Here is a 20,957-nt window from a genome sequence, read left to right as displayed (position 1 = left end):
CACCCAGGCAAAAAGTATTTTTTAAGGGCCCCGACTTCTCAAGCCAAAATACTTAACATTTTGTTACAAGAAAGCATAGTGTAAACCACAAGTATGTCAAGCTACAATTCTCATACTGCTCATCTCAGTGATAATTCCAATACCATTCTTTTCTTCTCTCTTTTCTTTTTTTTGAGATGAAGTCTTGCCCTGTCGCACAGGCTGGAGTGCAATGGCGAGATCTCAGCTCATGGCAACCTCCGCCTCCCAAGTTCAAGCGATTCTCCTGTCTCAGTCTCCTGAGTAGCTGAGATTACAGTTAACCGCCACCACGCCCAGCTAATTTTTTGTATTTTTAGTAGAGATAGGGTTTCACCACGTTGGCCAGGCTGGTCTTAAACCCCTGATCTCGTGATCTGCCTGCGTTGGCCTCCCAAAGTGCTGGGATTACAGGCATGAGCCATCGCGCCTGGCCTCAAATACCATTCTTTTCTACAAAACAATCTCCCATCTCTCCAAACAAATATACATAAAACAGCAAAATGAACCAAATCACCATGTACCTATATATTCATTATATACAAAGCTACCATATTTATAAGCTAACATTGTAAATGATATCTTACTCTTACTGCTACACACACATATATGTATACTTGATAAACAAGGTTATTAGGTTATTACTAAGCTTTTCAAGGCAAAGGCAATTTTTAGGTATAGTACAGTTACATTATAATGCACAAAAATTATGGTAATGTTAAGCCTTATACAGAAGGGGAAGGCAACAAATTAATTGGTCCAATCAAAAGATGCTTTATTTAAAAAACTATGAAAGCCTCACAAATTTATGTATATCTATGTATTTGACTTTATTCTTTTGTTTCTAAACTTTTTTCTCCTTTTCCAATTTTACAGACCTGGTTTATCAGCAGCATTTATAAAACTAGACCTAGGGAAAGAACTAGTTCTGGGGATATATGCATGGTCTTTTTTTTTTTTTTTTTTGAGACGGAGTCTCGCTCTGTCACCCAGGCTGGAGTGCAGTGGCCGGATCTCAGCTCACTGCAAGCTCCGTCTCCCGGGTTCACGCCATTCTCCTGCCTCAGCCTCCCGAGTAGCTGGGACTACAGGCGCCCGCCACCTCGCCCGGCTAGTTTTTGGTATTTTTTAGTAGAGACGGGGTTTCACCGTGTTAGCCAGGATGGTCTCGATCTCCTGACCTCGTGATCCACCCGTCTCGGCCTCCCAAAGTGCTGGGATTACAGGCTTGAGCCACCGCGCCCGGCTGCATGGTCTTAATAAAGCGAATGGTTAGCCTGTCCTGACTATTATAAAATCAAAACAGTGAGAATATTTGCACAATCTATTTGACTCTAAATGATTTTAAGTACTCCCTAGCAAGTAAGGTACCTTTAACATCTCAAACAAAGCTTCATTTCTATTTTTGTACTTTGCATTCTAAGTCTAAAAGTTTAATACTCCTTCTCTAGAGAGACATATATATGCTTCCATGTTAGTACCCAAACAGCCTACCTGGCAAAAGAGCCTTAGATTAAAAAATGCACTTTTACTGTAGGCCTAAATCGATCAAGTGAACTTAAAAAATTAAGAGAAATATATGCTACCACCTATACTTAAACCTGAACAGAGGGATATTCTTGGTTGTATAGATTAAGACATCGTTTAAATTCAAAGACAGGATGGTCAGAATGCAAACACTGGTCCACCTTCTAGTATAGTATGTGGAGATGATATGGGTGGAGGTGAATTCTGGAAAAAAAGGCTTGGGCTTATATGTAGAGGAAGATATAGTTATGTACTCAGCATTAGAAAGGGAAAAAAACAAGGCTCTTACGGAGTTCCACCTTCTGTTTTTCTTTAGTTTATCACAACCATTAAATATACTCCAACTATATATTTCATTGTAAGAAGCTGAGTTTATATTACCAAAGATACCATATTATTAGGGAAGCTAACTTTAAATATGACCATTAATTCCATATACATGAGGGACCTAGAGTAGATGAATTCACAGAGACACAAAGTAGAGTGGTGGTTGCCAGAGGCTAGAAGAGTGGGGATGAGGAGCTATTGTTTAGTGGGTTTAGTTTCAGTTTTGCATAAGAGTTTTTTACAACGTCACATACTTAACAGTACTGAACTATACACTTAAAAACGGTTAAGATGGGCCAGGCGCGGTGGCTCGTGCCTGTAATCCCAGCACTTTGGGAGGCCAAGGTAGGTGGACCACAAGGTCAAAAGATCGAGACCATCCTGGCCAACATGGTGAAAATCCGTCTCTACTAAAAATACAAAAATTAGCTGGGTGTGGTGGTGCGTGCCTGTAGTGCCATCTACTCAGGAGCCTGACGCAGGAGAATTGCTTGAACCCAGGAGGCAGAGGTTGCAGTGAGCAGGGATCACGCCACTGCACTCCAGTCTGGCAACAGAGCGAGACTCTGTCTCAAAAAAAAAAAAAAAAAAGTTAAGATGGTAAATTTTCTGCTAAGCATATTTTATTACAATAAAAATATATTTTCATTCTTAAAAATATGACTATGAAAAAATCTAATATTTTTGGGCTAATATGGAAATGCCTGCCATGTTCTGGCAAAACTGATTTTTAATGACAAATGCCATGAAAAATAGCATGATGATAATGCAAACACGACCATTTTCTGTATTATTTAGGATTAAAAAAAAAGGAGGGTCATGGAACCAGGGGAAGGAAGGTATCTAGAAGAGGAACTTTTTTTTTTTTTTTTTTTGAGAAGGAGTCTTGCTCTGTCGCCCAGGTTGGAGTGCAGTGGCGCAATCTCGGCTCAGTGCAAGCTCCACCTCCCAGGTTCATGCCATTCTCCTGCCTCAGCCTCCGGAGTAGCATGGGACTACAGGCACCCGCCACCTCGCCCGGCTAGTTTTTTGTATTTTTTTAGTAGAGACGGGGTTTCACCGTGTTAGCCAGGATGGTCTCGATCTCCTGACCTCGTGATCCACCCATCTCGGCCTCCCAAAGTGCTGGGATTACAGGCTTGAGCCACCGCGCCCGGCCTAGAAGAGGAACTCTTACATCTTGTCCTCTAATAATTAAAATACAGGTTCTGAACTTGTAGGTATAATTCTAGCTTATCCCGTGCTTGTGGGGTGGCAACTAACATTATTACCCAGTTTCCGGGTATGACGTAGCAATGGATATATCCTATGAAACTATATAAGAATGGACAATCAGAATGGTAAATGATATATGAAGAACAAATGAATAAACTGAGAATATTTAACTTGTAAAATGGGAAAACATGTTAGCTACTTTAGGGCTTTGATGTGAAAGGAGTAGTAGAGGTACAGTTGAGCTTCAGCAATCCACATTAAGTGTAGGTTCGACATAAAGAGCTTTTAACTGTTAGCTAACAATGGCTACTTCCTTACTCTATCACTAGAAACACTCAAGAAAGGTACAGAATCTTTGTACTAGGAATCCTGGGTTCTGGTTCTAGAATGTCAAGAACATCATGTAATTCCTCTGGGCCTTACTTAGTTCTTCCTCTGTTGGAACTGATAACCTAAGTTGCTTGACAAATTTAAAAGATATTCTATACAATTAAATCAGTTTAAATAATAAATTAAATAATAAATATTAAATTAATAAATATAACGGCTGGCATTATATTAAAATATAATACAGAAAATGGTCATTGCAAATGATCATATTGCATTATGATCACAATACTGTTTTTCATAGTATCTGTCATTAAAAATTAACTGCCCTTCACAACAGAAAACTTAATCTCCTCTCTATCTATCTATCTATCTATCTATCTATCTATCTATCTATCTATCTATCTAGACAGACCTACCTACCTATCTTCCATCCATCCATCCATCCATCCATCCATCCATCCATCCATCCATCCATCGAGACAGGGTCTTGTTCTGTCACCCAGGCTGGAGTGCAGTGGCACAATCATAGCTCACTGTAGCCTCCAACTCCTGAGCTCAAGTGATCCTCCCCACCTCAGCTTCTGGAACTACAGAAAGGCACACAGCCACCATGCCTGGCTAATTTAAAAACAATTTTTTTTGTAGAGACGGGGCCTTTCTATGTTTCCCAGGCTGGTCTCAAACTCCTGGCCTCAAGCAATCATCTCGCCTTAATCTCCCAAAATGCTGGGATTACAGCTGTGAGGCCTGGCCTGTAACTCGTTACTTTAAACCTAAGACATTAAAAAGGATACTTCTTATTTAGTACATTTTTTTCTATCCTACTTTTCAACAAACAGAACTACAGAAATGCCATGTAGACTATATTGGCATTATATAAAAAATTAAATTTCAAAATTAAATTGAAAGACTATCCCCCTTCTATTGAAACACAAAATATTTTAACTTTCAATGATCTGAAAACAGCCAGAATTATCTCATACAATGCCCTTTATCACAAAAACCATAAAATCAGTGTAAAGCAAATTATGAATATAGAAGCAATTCTGCCTTATTAAGGACAAATATAGTCATCCATAAATGCTAAAGAGGGAAAAGATAAAATAACTTAAATAAATAAAAGATCTGTGATAACAAGGGCCATTCATGATGACTCATAATGACTCATAATAATTTGGTTCAGGCCGGGCTCGGTGGCTCACGCCTGTAATCCCAGCACTTTGGGAGGCCGAGGCGGGTGGATCACCTGAGGTCAGGAGTTCAAGACCAGCCTGACTAACATGGAGAAACCCCATCTCTACTAAAAATACAAAAAATTAGCCAGGTGTGGTAGTGGTCGCCTGTAATCCCAGCTACTTGGGAAGCTGAGGCACGAGAATCGCTTGAACCTGGGAGGTGGAGGTTACAGTGTGCCAAGAATGTGCCACTGCACTCCAGCCTGGGTGACAGAGTGAGACTCCATCTCAAAAACAAAAAACAACAACAATAAAAAGTTTCATTTCCCAAACAATGTCCTGTCTTCTAAAAATGCTTATTCAAAGTAATATAAATAACATATTATTTCCACCATTTAGAGGCTTGCTTTGTCTAGGGTTGAAATGTATTTTTGATGAATTTTTTCCTAATGAGAGGATAGGACAGAAATCCAGCACTTAAGAATTTCATAAGTCCCAGGGCATGAGAGGTTCTATTTCTAGGTGAAAACAAAGAAACATTCTAATTTCTTCAATACAATCATGTGCTGCATGACATTATGGTGAACTGCATACATGACAACAGTCTCATAAGATTATTATTCCATATTTTTACTGTACTTTTTCTATGTTTAGATATATAAATACCTACCACTGTGTTACAATTGCCTACAGTATTCAGTACAGTAACATGCTATACACGTTTATAGTCTAGGAGCAGTAGGCTATACCATACAGCCTAGGTGTGCAGGAGACTATACAATTTGGTTTTGTGGAAATACATGCAAATCGCCTAAAAATGCAGTTCTCAGAATGTATCCCTGGTGCTATATGACACATGATTGTATTAAGTTAAATGTATTAAGTTAAATGTCAAGCTAAACTAACTCTTCAATGTAAAATGAGTATCAATAACTAGAACTGGAGGATAGCATAAAATTTCAATATAGCACAGAGGTTAAAAACACAGATGGTTGAATTTACGTCCTGACTCTTACTAGTTGTATATCCTCAAGCAAGTTACTTCCCCTCACTGAACTTCAGTCTCCTCATCTGTAAAACAGGAATAACAATACCTGTTATAGGAATAACAAGAGTGTTGAGAACATTTCAGAACATTTATGCAAGGTATATAAATATCAATAATAGCCATTATTACTTATAAGTATTAACTCATTCCACCCAGAATACCACTGTAATTTTGGACACATAACTAACTCTTATTTGGATATGATGATGAATCATTTTGTTGAAAAATGTAAGTTTTAAAAGTATCGGTTCTAGTATCATTCAGAAAGATTGTCTTTGTTTTCCTGTTCATTTCACTAAAATGTAATACCAAAATATCCTTTTTTTTTTTTTTTTTTTTTTTGGAGACAGGGTCTGCTCTGTCATCCAGGCTGGAGTGCATGAAGTACAGTGGTGTGATCATAGCTCACGACAGCCTCAAACTCCTGGATTCAAGCAATTCTCCCAAATCAGCCTCCTGGGGAGTTGAGATTACAGGTGTGTGTCACAACGGCCAGTTAATTAAAAAATTTTTTTTGTAGAGACCAAGTTTTGCTGTTTCCCAGGCTGGTGGTCTTGAACTCCTGGCCTCAAGTGATCCTCCCTCCTTGGCCTCTCAAAGTGCTAGGATTACAAGCATGAGCCACCACATCCAGCCTTCTCTATTTCTATTTCTGACTTCATGGCAAAGTTCAGGTTACCATTTAGACTAAAAATTTTTAAATCATTTTTTAAGTGTAAAGCATTCATAAAGCCTATCAAAGCTTGATGGTAATGGGGTGGGAGACATGGTGGTGCCGAGAGTATTATATGTAGTAGAGCTCCTGGACAATCTAATTCAACCTGTAGCTTATATCCTGTTAACAAATATCCCTAGAAGGGAATGACTGAGAACCTCTCATGATCTCCAAGGCAGGCTATGCTAAGAAAATTCCAATAATTGCCGGGCGTAGTGGCTCACCCCTGTAATCCCAGCACTTTGGGAGGTCGAGGTGTGTGGATCACCTGAGGTCGGGAGTTCAAGACCAGCCTGGCCAACATGAGGAAACCCCATCTCTACTAAAAAAAAAAGTTAAAAAATTAGCCAGGCGTGCTTGTGGGCACCTGTAATCCCAAGTACTTGGGAGACTGAGGCAGGAGAATAGCTTGAACCCAGGGGACAGAGGTTGCAGTGAGCAGAGATTGCACCACTGCACTCCAGCCTGGGCGACAGAGCAAAACTCTTATCTCAAAAAAAAGAAAGAAAATTCCAATAATTAAATAGTTCTTTACAATGAGATGAATCTGCCTCTAGTGTCCACTCACTGGTTCTATCTAGTTCCACCTCCTGGGATTAGCATGGTCTAAATCTAACCCCACTTCTTCAGAGCATTCCTTAAATTTATATGACTATTCCCATTTTTTCTTTGAAGCTAAATACTAGGGTTCCTTTTTAACACTTCCTCATATTTCAAGTACTCTCTTCATGCTCTAGCTGCTTTCCTCCATACCACCTTGGATTTAGTAAATATTAAAGCAGCGCCCAGGATGAAACATAATATGGTTATAAAAAGATGGGGAATGGGGAGCAGATCAGGATTACGACCCTCCTCCTCCTATTCTACTCTATACTTAAATGCAATCCAAGATTTCAGTTCCCTTTTGGACTGTTCCATCATTCAGTGGACTACATATTGTAATTCCAATGACTAAAACTTCCTTTTCCATAATCTAAGACCATTTGATATCCTGATCCTGCTATTTCAGCATATTATTTATCTTCCTCAACTTCTTATCAACTGCAAATTTAATCAGCACACCATCAGTGTCCTCATCAATATCATTAATTATAAGCTATGCCAAGAATAGAACCCTTTCAGGCATCAGTGGAAACAGTCTTCCAGGGTAACAATCTATTTATTTGCCAGCCCTCTCTGGGTAAGGCTGCTCAGGCAAAGCCCCTCACACTGAACTATCATTCTGCCTATATTTCTCCATCTTGCAAGGACCTTATGTGAAGCTGTCAAAATCCTTGTTGAAATAAAACCACGACATTTTCACAGAATTCTTTTGCTCTAATAATTTTTTTAAAAAGGAAATTAGTTCATTTAAATCAGTGACAGTTAAACTTTTGAGCAGTAAACACTTTTTGTTCGAACAAAATCTTCCCAGGAATCATAAAATCGAACACAGCTAATCAAAAGTATTTTAAAAGTATACATTTGTCTTCTAGTATCATATTTGAAAAATTACCTCATTACAGAATTGCCCAACCTGTGTTCTGCCAAAATAGGTTTTCTAAGAATTTACTGGTAATTATCAATTGGATATTATCAATATTACCTCCCCAATAAACATTCAAAATGAATTTTAATGTGAAAAACTTTGAAAGTTCCACATTAAAGAAAACTGCTAAACTTTACTTCCAAAATTGTATTTATCTATTTTTTTTTATTTTTTGAGATGGAGTGATCTCGGCTCACTGCAACCTCCGCCTCCCAGGTTCAAGCAATTCTCCTGCCTCAGCCTCCCCAGTAGCTGACATTACTGGCGCCTGCCATCATGCCCGGCTAACTTTTTTGTATTTTCAGTAGAGACAGGGTTCCCTCATGTTGGCCAGGCTGGTTTCAAACTCCTGACCTGAAGTGATCCGCCCGCCTTGGCCTCCCAAAGTGCTAGGATTACAAGCATGAGCCACCACGCTCAGCCTATTTATTTTTAAAAGACAGGCTTTTACTGTCACCCAGGCTGGACTGTTGTGGCTCACTGTAGCCTCCAGAGTACCTAGGACTATAGGTGGACACTACCATGCCCAGCTAATTTTTTTTTTTGTAGAGACAGGTTGCCCAGGCTGGTCTCCAACTCCTGGGCTTATGCAATCCTCCCACCATGCTGAGATTACAGGCAGGAACCACTACGCCTGGCCCAAAATTATACTTAAAATTTGAGCCAGGCGTGCTCACTTCGGTAGCACATATACTAAAATTTGAGCCAGGTGTGGTGGTCTCCAGCCCACACCTGTAATCCCAGCACTGTGGGAGGCCGAGGTGGGTGGATTGCTTCAGCCCATAAATTCGAGATCAGAGATCAGCCTAGGTATCATGAAGAAACTTCATCTCTACAAAAATAAATAAAAATAAATTAGCTGGGTGTGGTGGCATGCACCTGTGAAGTCCCAGCCATTCCAGGGGCTGAGGTGGCAGAATAGCTTGAGCCCGGGAGGCTGGAGGTTGCAGTGTGAGCTGAGATCACCACACTGCACTCTGGCCTGGGTGACAGAGGGAGAACCTGTCTCAAATAAACAGCTACATAAAATTTGAATCAAATGTTTAAGATACCTCCAAAAGCAAACATTATGAAGACTACTGATCTATAAAATATTCTTTTTGTGTGTGAATCCATGGTGACTTTTAGTAATAATTATAACAGCAGTTACTTCAGATATTTGAAATATACTAGTTACTTTGCTTAAATTCTCATTTAATTCTCACCCTAATGTCACAAGAGGAGCTAATTAACTGAGGAAACTAATGCTCAAAAGGCCAAGTAACTTTACTGCAAGCCATTAAGTGGTAAAAGCAATTTTCCAACCCAAGTCCTTCCAAACCTATAATCCACACATGCCACTGTTGATGCAGCTTCTCAACCCTTCCTTTCCTAAGTCTTTGCAAATCTAACTCTTCCAAATAACTGATGCAATTAAAGTTGCTGCACACCAAGTATTGCTGCCTTCCCTTTAAAATTTGGAACATTTACCTCTTTCCACTCTTCCCACCTCAAAGATGATTAAGAAATCTCACATGCAAGATTTTCTCAGCATGTAAAAACATTTGAGGGCAGAATGCCTGAACACAACTCAAACTTTTTTTTTTTTTTTTTTTGAGACAAGGTCTCACTCTGCAATGACAGCTAACAGCAGCCTGGACCTCCTGGGCTCAAGCGATCTTCCCACCTCACCCCCTACTCCAGTAGCTGGGACTACAAACACTGGCTAATTTTTTTGTAGAGATGGAGTTTCCGCATATTGCCCAGGTTAGTCTCAAACTCGTGAGCTCAAGCAATCCTCCTGCCTCAGCATCTTAAGTAGCTGGGACTACAGTTGTGCCACGCCATGTCTGGCTGATTTTGTTTATTTTTTTTGGAGAGATGAGGTCTCCCTATCGCTCAGGTTGGTCTCGAATTCCTTGACTCAAGCGATCTGCCCTCCTTGGCCTCCCAAAGTGTTGGGATTATAGGTGTGAGCCACTGCACTGGCCACCTCCAGGTAATTTCTTACAATAGCTTCACTTATCTTGACCTTCAAGTTCCTTTTGGCCTAAAATACATTGTTTTGACTGTATTTTACATCATCCTATTATTTACTTTAGGTTTTTTTTTTTTTTTTTTGAGAGAGTGTCTCCCTCTGTTGTCCAGGCTGGATGCAGTGCAGTGGCATGATGATGGCTCATTGCAACCTCTGCCTCCCAAGTAGCTGGCATTACAGTTGTGCACCACCACAGACGGCTAATTTTTTTTTTTTTTATGTTTAGTAGAGACAGGGTTTCACCATGTTGGCCAGGCTGTCCTCAAACTCCAGGACTCAAGCAATCAACCCACCTCGGCCTCCCAAAGTGCTGGGATTATAGGCGTAAACCACCACACCTGGCCCATCCTATTCACAATTTAAAATATCAAATTCCCTCCGGTTGTGGTAGCTCACACCTGTAATCGCAGCACTCTGGGAGGCGGACACGGCAGGACTGCTCAAGTACCAGGAGTTGGAGACCAGCCTGAACCACACGGCAATACCCTGTCTTTTCTAAAAACAAACAAACAAACAAACAAAAAATCAGCCAGTCGTGATGACACGCGCCTGTAGTCCCACCTACTTGGGAGACTGAGGTGGGAGGATCGCTTGAGCCCAGGAAGCTGATGTTGCAATGAGATCAGGCCACCGCACTCCAGTCAGAGAGACAGACTGAGACCCCGTCTCAAAAAAATAAATAAAACAAATATAAAATTCACAACAAAGCCACAAGATATGAGAAAGCAAAAATAAAAACAAAATCCCCAATAGTATTATAGAAAAGAGTTCCTAATGTTTTCAAATCGGATGTTTCTAATTTCTGCAGAAAACAGAGTTGGGTAAAGGTGTTCTGAATGACTAGGCCAGACACATTTACTAGATCACAATTTCCTACTAAGTATATATATATATTTTACCAACTTGTTAATGGGTTAGCCCTATGAATACGTATTAACTCTTATAAGGCACTCCTTATTCCCAAGACTCCAGTTACTTTATTTCACAACTTACCATGTTCAGTTTCACCGTATAGGAAAATGTTTTCTTTTAAAGTCACACACTGCTGGGCGCGGTGGCTCACGCCTGTAATCCTGCCTTCGGAGGCCGAGGCGGGCGGATCACTTGAGGTCAGGAGATCGAGACCATCCTGGCTAACACGGTGAAACCCTGTCTCTACTAAAAATACAAAAAATTAGCCGGGCATGGTGGCGGGCACCTGTAGTCCCAGCTACTCGGCAGGCTGAGGCAGGAGAATGGCGTGAACCTGGGAAGTGAGCCTGCAGTAAGCCAAGATCGCGCCACTGCACTTCAGCCTGGGTGACAGAGCGAGACTCGTCTCAAAAAAAAAAAAAAAAGTCACACACAAATTTCAATGAGCGTAAGATAAAGTATTTGATAAATAAAGTCAGCTAGGTTAGATTTTTCCTAATGGAAGTTTAGTGTAAAACCTATGCAACTGGAGACAGAGAAACCTCCAATGTGTGAGACTGAAGGGGTCTCAGATGTGCAATTACTGAGTAGAGTCCCATCATCTTGGAAACCTTGGTGGTCTCTTCCAAACTGTCTAACTCAAATGCTAGGGACAAACCTGTAGCCTGACAAAGTTAGGTTTACTGACTGAATACAATGAAGGACAAGCACATCAGAGAAGTGTGGAGCATCTCACATAACAGAAAAAGTTACAGAATTTTGGAGAAGTGTAGTAGAACTAAGATAAATGAAGCAGTATCTTGATAGACTATAAGCACAGAACTGTGTTAAAGGGATCAATATCAGGTCTGGACTGCAGAGTGGAACTAGGGTCCTATTTCCTGGGAAAGAAGTTAGGGTAGATGCAGAATGTTATCCAAAGCTCTGAAGTTGTAAATCAAAGCTAGTTCTCTGTGTCAAAATGACTTAGATCTTCCTGACAAAGTGTGATGTTTCATTTTTACTGATATAATTCCAAACAGTAAAGTTTCTGATAGTCTCTGATTTCACAGAACCAAGTTTCTCTGTAAGAAAGCAGTAGTCACTCAAGGAAGAGGGGTTGTTATGAATCTCTAGACCTGCAGCAAGTCCTTGGAAGACAAGCAGCTGTATGTTATCCCAGCGTAAGCGATAGCAGGACCGACTTTTACTCTTTCAGTAGACCTAATATTTAGTTTCTTCAGTAGTTCATTTCCTAAGTTGTTTTGTTGTGACCTAGAACACTCCAATCAAAGGTAGCTGGAAAGGAAATCTCCCTGAAGATCGCCTTGCTTAGCACAGAACTGAACAGATACACAATTCAAATAATAGATAATACCTAAGAAGCACCTGAAAACTGCAATACCTAGTTGAAACGCTCTTAAGCAGCCTGTGACCTCTTCATCTAAAGTGTTTCAAAGACCTATAATTAAGACCATTTAGTTATTTTACAACATGGCAGTATAACTGTATAACGATTAGTTTCACTTCCTAGAATCTAGACAGCAATAATTTTTTCCCAACAAAACAAAGGGATGCCCAGTTTGACCAAAGTGGTCTTGTGCTAAAAAATAAAAGGTTTCCTCTTGGGGGCCGGGCGTGGTGGCTCAGCCTGTAATTCCAGCACTTTGGGAGGCTGAGGTGGGCAGATCATGAGGTCAGGAGATCGAGACCATCCTGGCTAACACGGTGAAACCCCGTCTCTACTAAAAATACAAAAAAATTAGCTGGGCGTGGTGGTGGGCACCTGTAGTTCCAGCTACTCAGGAGGCTGAGGCTGGAGAATGGCGTGAACCCGGGAGGCGGAGCTTGCAGTGCGCTGAGATCGTACCACTGCACTCCAGCCTGGGCTACAGAGCAAGACTCCGTCTCAAAAAATAAAATAAAATAAAATAAAAAATAAACAAATAAATCAAGGTTTCCTCCTATTGTCCACAACACGCGAGTCTCCTAGGTGCAGTCTCCAGTCTCAACAATTCAAATAGCTACTTCTAAATTTAGAGTAATACAGTCACTTTCCTTTTACAGCTAAGAATTGTTTTAAAAATGCAAATTAAACACTTTTCAGCATGCTCAATACTTTTTAAGTTCAAAGTTTCCAAAGTAACCCATTTGGCTATGCAGATTGTAAATCATACAACTCTAGAGGGACAACATTCACGTAGATTATAACAGGCGCAGTATCCCAGAGTGACACAGTATGGTGACTATTACATTTTTTGGGGAAAATAGGCCAAAAAACCCCCCAAAGCAAAAACCTTTATTCAAAATTAGCTTTATTTAACTAATGGTGTTTTTTGGGCTAGAAGAAACCAGTGAGAAAAAGCTTTGAAAATTGTAAAATGCTTTATAACTGCAAAATACTACTACTCCAATGGAGTTCAACATCTCCATTTGCATTAAGTTTTACAATAGGCATTACACCTTTTTCAAATGCAATGGTTTTTCCTTTAGTCTTTCAATATGTGGACTCACAGAAACAGATTGTTTTGTTCTTGGGACAAACCCTACTTGGTCACATATGTTTTTAATACAGTTAAGTTCTCACTTAATGTCACTGACAGGCTCTTGGAAACTGGGGCCTTAAGCGAAATGTTGCACAAGACCGTTCTTTCTCATCAACCTTGTAACAAAACATTATTCAAGAACCTGCCTACTGTATATTGTTTTGCTTAAAGTTAGAAGTTTCCAAGAGCCTACTGATGACAGTGAGTTACTGTACTCATTGGTTTCAGTCAGCTAATAATCTGTTTAGCATTTTTGCATCCATATTTTTATGTAAAATGAGTCCCTCATTTCCTTTTTGTCCTTTAGGTGGCTTTGGAATCACCTAGTCAAGGGGAAATGCCCTCATCTTTTGAAATGTATAAACTTCAAACAATGCTACCTAACATTTTCTCGGCAAAGGCTCACACTAAACATTCCACTGGTTTTTCCTCCTGTCAGGTATATCTCCCGTTAATCTCTTCACATTTTCTCCTCTTCCTCCCTAGAAAATTAGGCCTCTCCACAAAAGTTCTATTATGAACTGTAACTTGCTCCAAAGAAGACACAATGTGCTAACACCGTGACAAAGTGTACCCTGTGACAATGTCACACTGAAATGATCACGAACTGGCTTTGAGTTGTTCACAGGATTCAAATTCCTGCTTCATCTCTTAATAGTTAGGTGAACTGTGTCAGTTACTTTATTTATCCTAGCCTCAGGCCTAACATATGAAATAAGGATAACATATGCCTTGAAGAGTTGTGCCATGATTTTGAAATATGTATAAAGTATCTGGTGGAATTATTTGGCACCTAAGAGTTGCTCAGTAATTGACAATTCTATTAAGTGAGGAAGTGATTTTTTTTCAGCTCATGCTGTTAAATGTCCTCAATCACCAACCCACAACTTCAAAATCCAAAAAGTTCTGAAAATTAAGTATTTTCATAACTTACATGGTGGCAAAACATGACGACCTAAATGTGAGGCCTTTCATATCTGTGTGAAAATTCCCAAATTCACTAGTTTTTTTGAGATGGAGTTCTTGTGGCCCAGGCTCCAGTGCAATGGTGCGATCTCGGCTCACTGCAACCTCCCCCTCCCAGGTTCAAGCGATTTTCCTGCCTCAGCCTCCCAAGTAGCTGGGATTACAGGCGCCCGCCACCACGCCCGACTCATTTTGTATTTTTAGTAGAGACAGGGTTTCTCCATGTTGGTCAGGCTGGTCTCAAACTCCTCAGGTGATCCGCCCGCCTCGGCCTCCCAAAGTTCTGGAATTACAGGCGTGAGCCACCGCGCCCGGCCCTCACTACAGATATTAATGTGATTGTTTATAGGAGTAATATTCTAAACTAGTGATGGTACATTACTATACAGTACATGCATCCTATTACCTTTTTGGAATTCCAAATTTTTCAATAATTTAAAACCACATGTGGCCCCAATGGTTTCAAACTAGGAATGTGGACTTCTAATACATTCTCTGTAAAATCAAATACTGTAGGGCCGGGCGCGGTGGCTCAAGCCTGTAATCCCAGCACTTTGGGAGGCCGAGACGGGCGGATCACGAGGTCAGGAGATCGAGACCATCCTGGCTAACATGGTGAAACCCCGTCTCTACTAAAAAAATACAAAAATCTAGCCGGGCGAGGTGGCGGGCGCCTGTAGTCCCAGCTACTCAGGAGGCTGAGGCAGGAGAATGGCGGGAACCCGGGAGGCGGAGCTTGCAGTGAGCTGAGATCCGGCCACTGCACTCCAGCCCCGGCGACAGAGACTCCGTCTCCAAAAAAAAAAAAAAAAAAGATCAAATACTGTAAATACAAAGAGTAAAAAGGAGATTTATGCCATCTAAATCTGGCCTATTATCTCTACACTAACTCCTTGGGTTCAAAGTCATCACTAGTAAACTGAAGGAACTGGACTTAAGTTCTTTTTTATTTGAGACGGAGTCTCGCTCTACCGCCCAGGCTGGAGTGCAGTGGCCAGATCTCAGCTCACTGCAAGCTCCGCCTCCCGGGTTCACGCCATTCTCCTGCCTCAGCCTCTCCAGTAGCTGGGACTACAGGCGTCCGCCACCTCGCCCGGCTAGTTTTTTGTATTTTTTAGTAGAGACGGGGTTTCACGGTGTTAGCCAGGATGGTCTCGATCTCCTGACCTCGTGATCCGCCCGTCTCGGCCTCCCAAAGTGCTGGGATTACAGGCTTGAGCCACCGCGCCCGGCCAGGACTTGAGTTCTTTCTAGCTTATTTATTTTTTTAATTTAGTACTTTTAATTCTCTCTCTCAGCCTGGGCAACATGGTGAAACCCTGTCCACAAAAAACTAGCCAGGCATAGTGGGCCACACCTATAGTCCCAGCTACCGGAAAGTCTGAGGTGGGAGGATGCAGTGAGCCTGTGATCACACCACAGCACTACTGCCTGGGCGACAGTGAGACCCTGTCTCAAAAAGAAAAAAAAAAGTATCTCTGAAAATTATTTTAAATATTGAGTTGAGCAAAAATGCTCATGTTAAACATTTTGGCTGTTTTTCCTAAAATGTTTTATACAGAGAGCTAAAAATCAATGTATATAGAATGTATTCACCATTGAGGAGATACTAAATAAAAAAACTTAACCATCTTCACACTGAATACTAGGCAAGAAAGATTAGTACCATGGAAAAAAATGCTAGTTTTGTATTCGGATCTGGGCTCAAACCTTAGCTCTGCTATTATAGCGCTATAACTGTAACATATTCTTTAAGCTTGTTTTGTCATGTTACATGGTGATAAAGAAAAATACTTGTTACAGGGTTGTAGTAAGGATAAAACAAAGTGAAAACCTCTAGCACAGTTCCTGACTCTGCACTTTTTCTCAATGTTTGTTAAGTTACTCTGAAAACATTTTAAACACTGTAATTTTCAGATAATTAATTACATGTATGTTCAGCAAAAGTGAATACTTTTCTTATAAAATTAACTTCCCGGCTGGGCCGGTGCTGTAGCTCACACCTATAATCCCAGAACTTTGGCAGGCTGAGGTGGGTGGATCACTTGAGGTCAGGAGTTCGAAACCAGCCTGGCCAACATGGTGAAACCCCATCTCTCCTAAAAATAACAAAAATTAGCTGAGTGTGGTAGTGGGTGCCTGTAATCCCAGCTCCTCTGTAGGCTGAGGCAGGAGAATCACTTGAACCTGGGAGACGGAGGCTGCAGGGAGCCGAGATCGCACCATTACAGTCCAGCTTGGGCAACAAGAGGGAAATCTCATCTCAAATAAATAAATAACTCCCCCATTATTTAGGTGTTGTAAATTATGTAAGGTATCTTTGATGGCGTGTCTTTGAAGGAATTACGTCTTTTTAGAGGAAAAGTGACATGTAATTTTAAAAAGTATAGATCCAAGGTTAATAAACTCACACTTCACACACACACACACAAACTACAGAAGAGAATGAGCCAGTCTCATCTACAACCATATTAAACTTGTGTCTTTGTGTGCACATTTGATAACACATTTTGAATTATCTTGAATTTTCAAGTTTCTAGTTTTTCTCTTTAGCTGAGGACTTCTTGAAACTAACTGTTTTGGGGGACAGAATATTAATTTTTAGAATCCAGGCATGGCCCAAACAATTCTCTCTGAATAGGAAGTGAACTGGAATCCTGGCAAAGCAGTTAATTCTCAACATTACTTGTAAACATGACAAACAATAAAATAAATTTTATAACAACTTGTAAGAGCTTATGTTTTCATATCTAAATTTTCAATGGTAAGGTTCCTTACAATCTCAAGTGTTAAAAGACAAGGTATCAAGCACACTTAGATTACAAGGAGAAGCAAAAAGATTGATTTGAGCAACCTGGATCACTTTCAATAAGGGAGGAGGATCTCTGGAGAATGTAACAAAGCTGAATTTCAAGATATCTGGTTTCTAGTTTGGGCAAGTCAGTAAATCTGAGCTTTCTTTCTTACCCCTTACAAGTAACGGCATTTTCCTTCCTTCCTCACAAAGCTGACTCATGAAAGTACTTTAAAGTTAAAAATGTTATATACTATGTTCTTTAATCAGCACTAATAACATTAATATTGATCGGGCAGAAGGTACAGTGATCATGCAGGTGGGGACCAGCAGAACTGAGAGTTGGGAAATCTAGGTTCTCGGCCCAACATTTGCACCTGCTAGTTCGTGATGCAAGGCACCTCACTTATCCAGGTCCCCATTAAACTAGATTTAATAAAGTGACTTTGCCTAAACCTCTTCCTAGCTCCAAGACGAATTTTAAGGTATTAATTTGAATCCAAGGTCTAAAATATTTGAGCTCTCATTTAGAAGTCAGCCACTGCAAAGGGTAAAGACAGCAATCTTGTATGAACAAAGTTAAACATAACGTGCTAGACAGAGGTCTGTGCTAAGCCATGCAGTAGCCAATAGGTCCACCATACCACCCTTCATTTGGAAACTGATGTTAAGGTGCCACTGGTACATTTCCAAATGCTCTTAAAATGTTTAGGTTCATATTAAAATAAAAATGAAAATAAAAATGGATATTGTAAAAGGAGAACCAGAAAAGCTCCAAAATTATACACAGTCCTAAGGGCAGAAATACCCCAAAAGACTACACAGTGACAATATTTTCCAACTTTTGCTTTTTTGTTTTTAAAACAAAGCTGATGATTCTGAAATCAGGTCAAGTCTATCACTTTTTTTGTTAATGTTAAATGCACTAATACAGATTCTTCAATTATACTTCGAAACAACAGCATTTCCCTAAATCAGGACTTTTTTATTGCAAAATTTAACAAACCACCAAACTCAAGTTTAATTATTTCTGCTTTATTATTGGTCATGAATAAAGACTTCTTTTAAAAAATAATTACAAAGAGAATTTATGACTAAAATATACTCGGTAACCAACGTGCTCTGAAATTAATAATTTGAAAACGGCAAAAAAAAAAAAAAAAAAGCCCACACATATTAACTTCACTTTTCAATTAGGGGCAATAAACAAGGTCAAAATTGGTTTGAACAACATACTGAGTAAGAAAAAAGTTGTGAAGTCCCAATGCCTCCAAAAAACTGATACAATGTGCTTAATATATGTATCCCCACATGGTAACATAAAAAATCCAAGTTTTCCAGTAAAAATGTTCTGTTCATGTTCCAATACCTAAATCTGGGAAAACAAATTCAGGCAGATGAGATAAGAATGTCACCACAATAAAATAAAGTCATCAAAACTTAGTGAACTAAAGTTTAAAAGGTAGAGAAAAATAACCTAATTTGACCACACAGTAATTACTTCCAGAAGACAAAGATTCAATCCAGGTAAAATAAATCTTTATTTTATTGTATATTTTACCTGATCCTAAAGAAAATATTCTACGTGAGTTGATGAGATACATCGGTCAAGTTTTATGCCAAAAAATTATGCATACTATAACTCTGAAAGAGCTATCTAGACTCCTTACCAAAAGGCCAGCATAACTTTCAGAGTACAGATCGTGAGTTACCACAGATGCTGATTGAAACAGCGCTAACAGCAGCTCTTTCTCCTCATTCCCACCCCGTGTGTAGGAGTATGCAGTCCCATGCCACCACCAGTTGGAGGATGATTTAGTCTGGAGACAGAACGGTGTAGAACAAAACCCTTTCCGCGGTCCCAAACCTCTCTTTAGAACTCTAATTAAAGATACTTCCGTTTCTCACACAACTTGGAATGAAGAGGAAGCAACAACTGTTAAAACATTTAAAAACTAAGCCTTTATCTATTTATTTAGAAAACACACTATGCAAAGAAGCCAATTCCTTACATTAAAAATATTTATTTGCAACAGCTCTCCTTTTCAAGGCCTCAACAGATTGGACTAAACCACACCCCTCCATAAATGGCACATTCCATACAACAGCCTGGAGGATGGCATAGGACGATTCCACCGACCGCTGGGGGAATAGCAAACTTGTTGAAATTCCGAGAATGAAGTCTGATGGTTACCCGAACCTAGCCTTTTTATTACTAAAGTCACTCGGGGACAAGAGGGTTACAAAAATATCCCGAGACGCGTACGCGGGTGAGAGTGAACGAGAACCACACGGGATTTGGGCTGTGCTGTTAACCCGCACCTCCCTGAGTACGGACATTTCCCTGAGGAAGGACATTTCTAGTCGGAGAGAAAGAGCGAACTTTGGGGTTAACTCTCTCAAAACTCCGAGGTGGGGAGAGAGGCAGCAGCCCATTATTTTCCAGGATCCAGTCCCGAACTCTCACTTTTGCCCGGGGGGAAAAAAACGGGTTCCGCCCACGCTCGGCCCGATCCGGGAGGCGGGGCCTGCAGCGACCCCGAAGGACAGACGCGGGGCCGGTTGGGTGTGCTGCCCCTCCCCCTTTGCCTGGAACACCCCCGTCCGCTAGAGAAAAAGGGCTCAGGGCCCCCACCCCCGAGCCAGTCGCGGGGGGAAGGGGCAATACGGATGCCTCCGCCCATCCTCGCTGAAAGTGGGGAGTGGAGCTCCAGTCCGCCCGCCTCCCAGCGCTGGCTCCAAGGGGACGGCCCCGAGGAGGTGGGGCCTCTTGGGGGCGCTGACTTCACACCCCTCCCCCTCCGGCCGCTGGCGGTTCAGGGACACCCCGCCCGCTCCAGTGCGGTGGGTGGGGGAGGCAGCTGAGCAGACCGGAGCCCTGCAGCGGCGCGGGGCGGGGAGGGGCGCGCGCACGGGCGCGCAGCCGCCACCCCCGCGCGCCAGCAGAGCCCCCCACGCGCAAGGGTGCGCGCGGGCCCCGAAAAGGAGGAGGCCGCGCGTGGCACCCGGGATGACCGACTCTAGTCTTCTGTCCCCCACTCTTTTCACCACTCGCCCCCAGCCCCCTCCAACCCGCTCCAGGCCTCAGACTCCGCACTGACCTGACAGGCCGCGACATGTTCGCTGTCGAAACAGGACCGAGTCGAGAAGCCAAAGACCAGGACCCCCCCCACCCCGCGCGCTCGGCGCCCCACCCCCCCCAAACTTCAGCCGATGGAACCGCTGCTGCCGAACCACGAGCTGCTGGCTCCTCAAACTCCGCTGCTCTTTGGTTCAGGGCTCCTGGAACAGACGAGCCCCCCGCTCCCCGTCTCTTCAAAATGGATGAATCAAACCAGCCGAAAATGCGCCAAAGCCGCCGTGCAACCAAACCCACTAGGGTTTGTGCGCTCCTCCCCAACACGCCTGCTCATTGGAGACTTCTGCCAGATGCGCCCAGATCATTAGTCCGTTTGAATCATCACGTCTTCCAGGCCCCGCCCTGCTCTCTGACAGGCTCCACCTTCACCGTGGGGTCCTGTTAGTCAAGATGCTCTGAGAGCGCACGGCCGCAAAACAAAAATGGTCGCTGCTTAGCCCGCCCCCTGGCTTCCACTCCAGAGTTGCAGATTCGTCTGGGGTCGTATCTTAGAAAGACTAGAAAAAAAGATTTGTATAGAGTTCAGCGTTGCTCAGTGTTAGTTTAATGGTGTTTCATCTCATCTGCCTTGATAACCTAGAAAATCCTCTAATAGCAAAACCTGTGGGATAGGTAGCAGATTCGTCACTAAGGGGCTGCTACAGAATTGGAGGGAAATTCCTTAGGTTCAAAAAATTTGACCTTAAACCTGCAAGCCCCTTACCCTGGCTTCAGCATTAGC

At 41.7% G+C, this 20,957-nt stretch overlaps 1 protein-coding gene and 2 non-coding genes across 4 annotated transcripts in view; all 3 read right to left on the bottom strand.

Moving 5' to 3' along the window:
* Positions 1-20,517, bottom strand: part of NUCKS1 (nuclear casein kinase and cyclin dependent kinase substrate 1) — a 38,266-nt gene extending 17,749 nt beyond the window's left edge. For both annotated transcript variants that reach the window (XM_010362475.2, XM_010362476.2), the window contains exon 1: positions 20,199-20,517. In XM_010362475.2, the coding sequence (XP_010360777.1) occupies positions 20,199-20,215 (17 nt within the window). In that variant the 5' untranslated portion in view covers positions 20,216-20,517. The remainder of the gene's footprint in view (positions 1-20,198) is intronic.
* LOC115899425 lies at positions 900-987 on the bottom strand. The gene has a single exon (XR_004059133.1). It is a non-coding gene; the product is annotated as a small nucleolar RNA SNORA72 (small nucleolar RNA).
* Positions 1,247-1,339, bottom strand: LOC115899424. The gene has a single exon (XR_004059132.1). It is a non-coding gene; the product is annotated as a small nucleolar RNA SNORA72 (small nucleolar RNA).
* Positions 20,518-20,957: the final 440 nt, after the last annotated feature.

Source organism: Rhinopithecus roxellana, chromosome 8, assembly GCF_007565055.1.
Source record: "Rhinopithecus roxellana isolate Shanxi Qingling chromosome 8, ASM756505v1, whole genome shotgun sequence".
Lineage (NCBI taxonomy): Eukaryota > Metazoa > Chordata > Mammalia > Primates > Cercopithecidae > Rhinopithecus > Rhinopithecus roxellana.
This window is presented reverse-complemented; position numbering and strand designations above follow the sequence as displayed.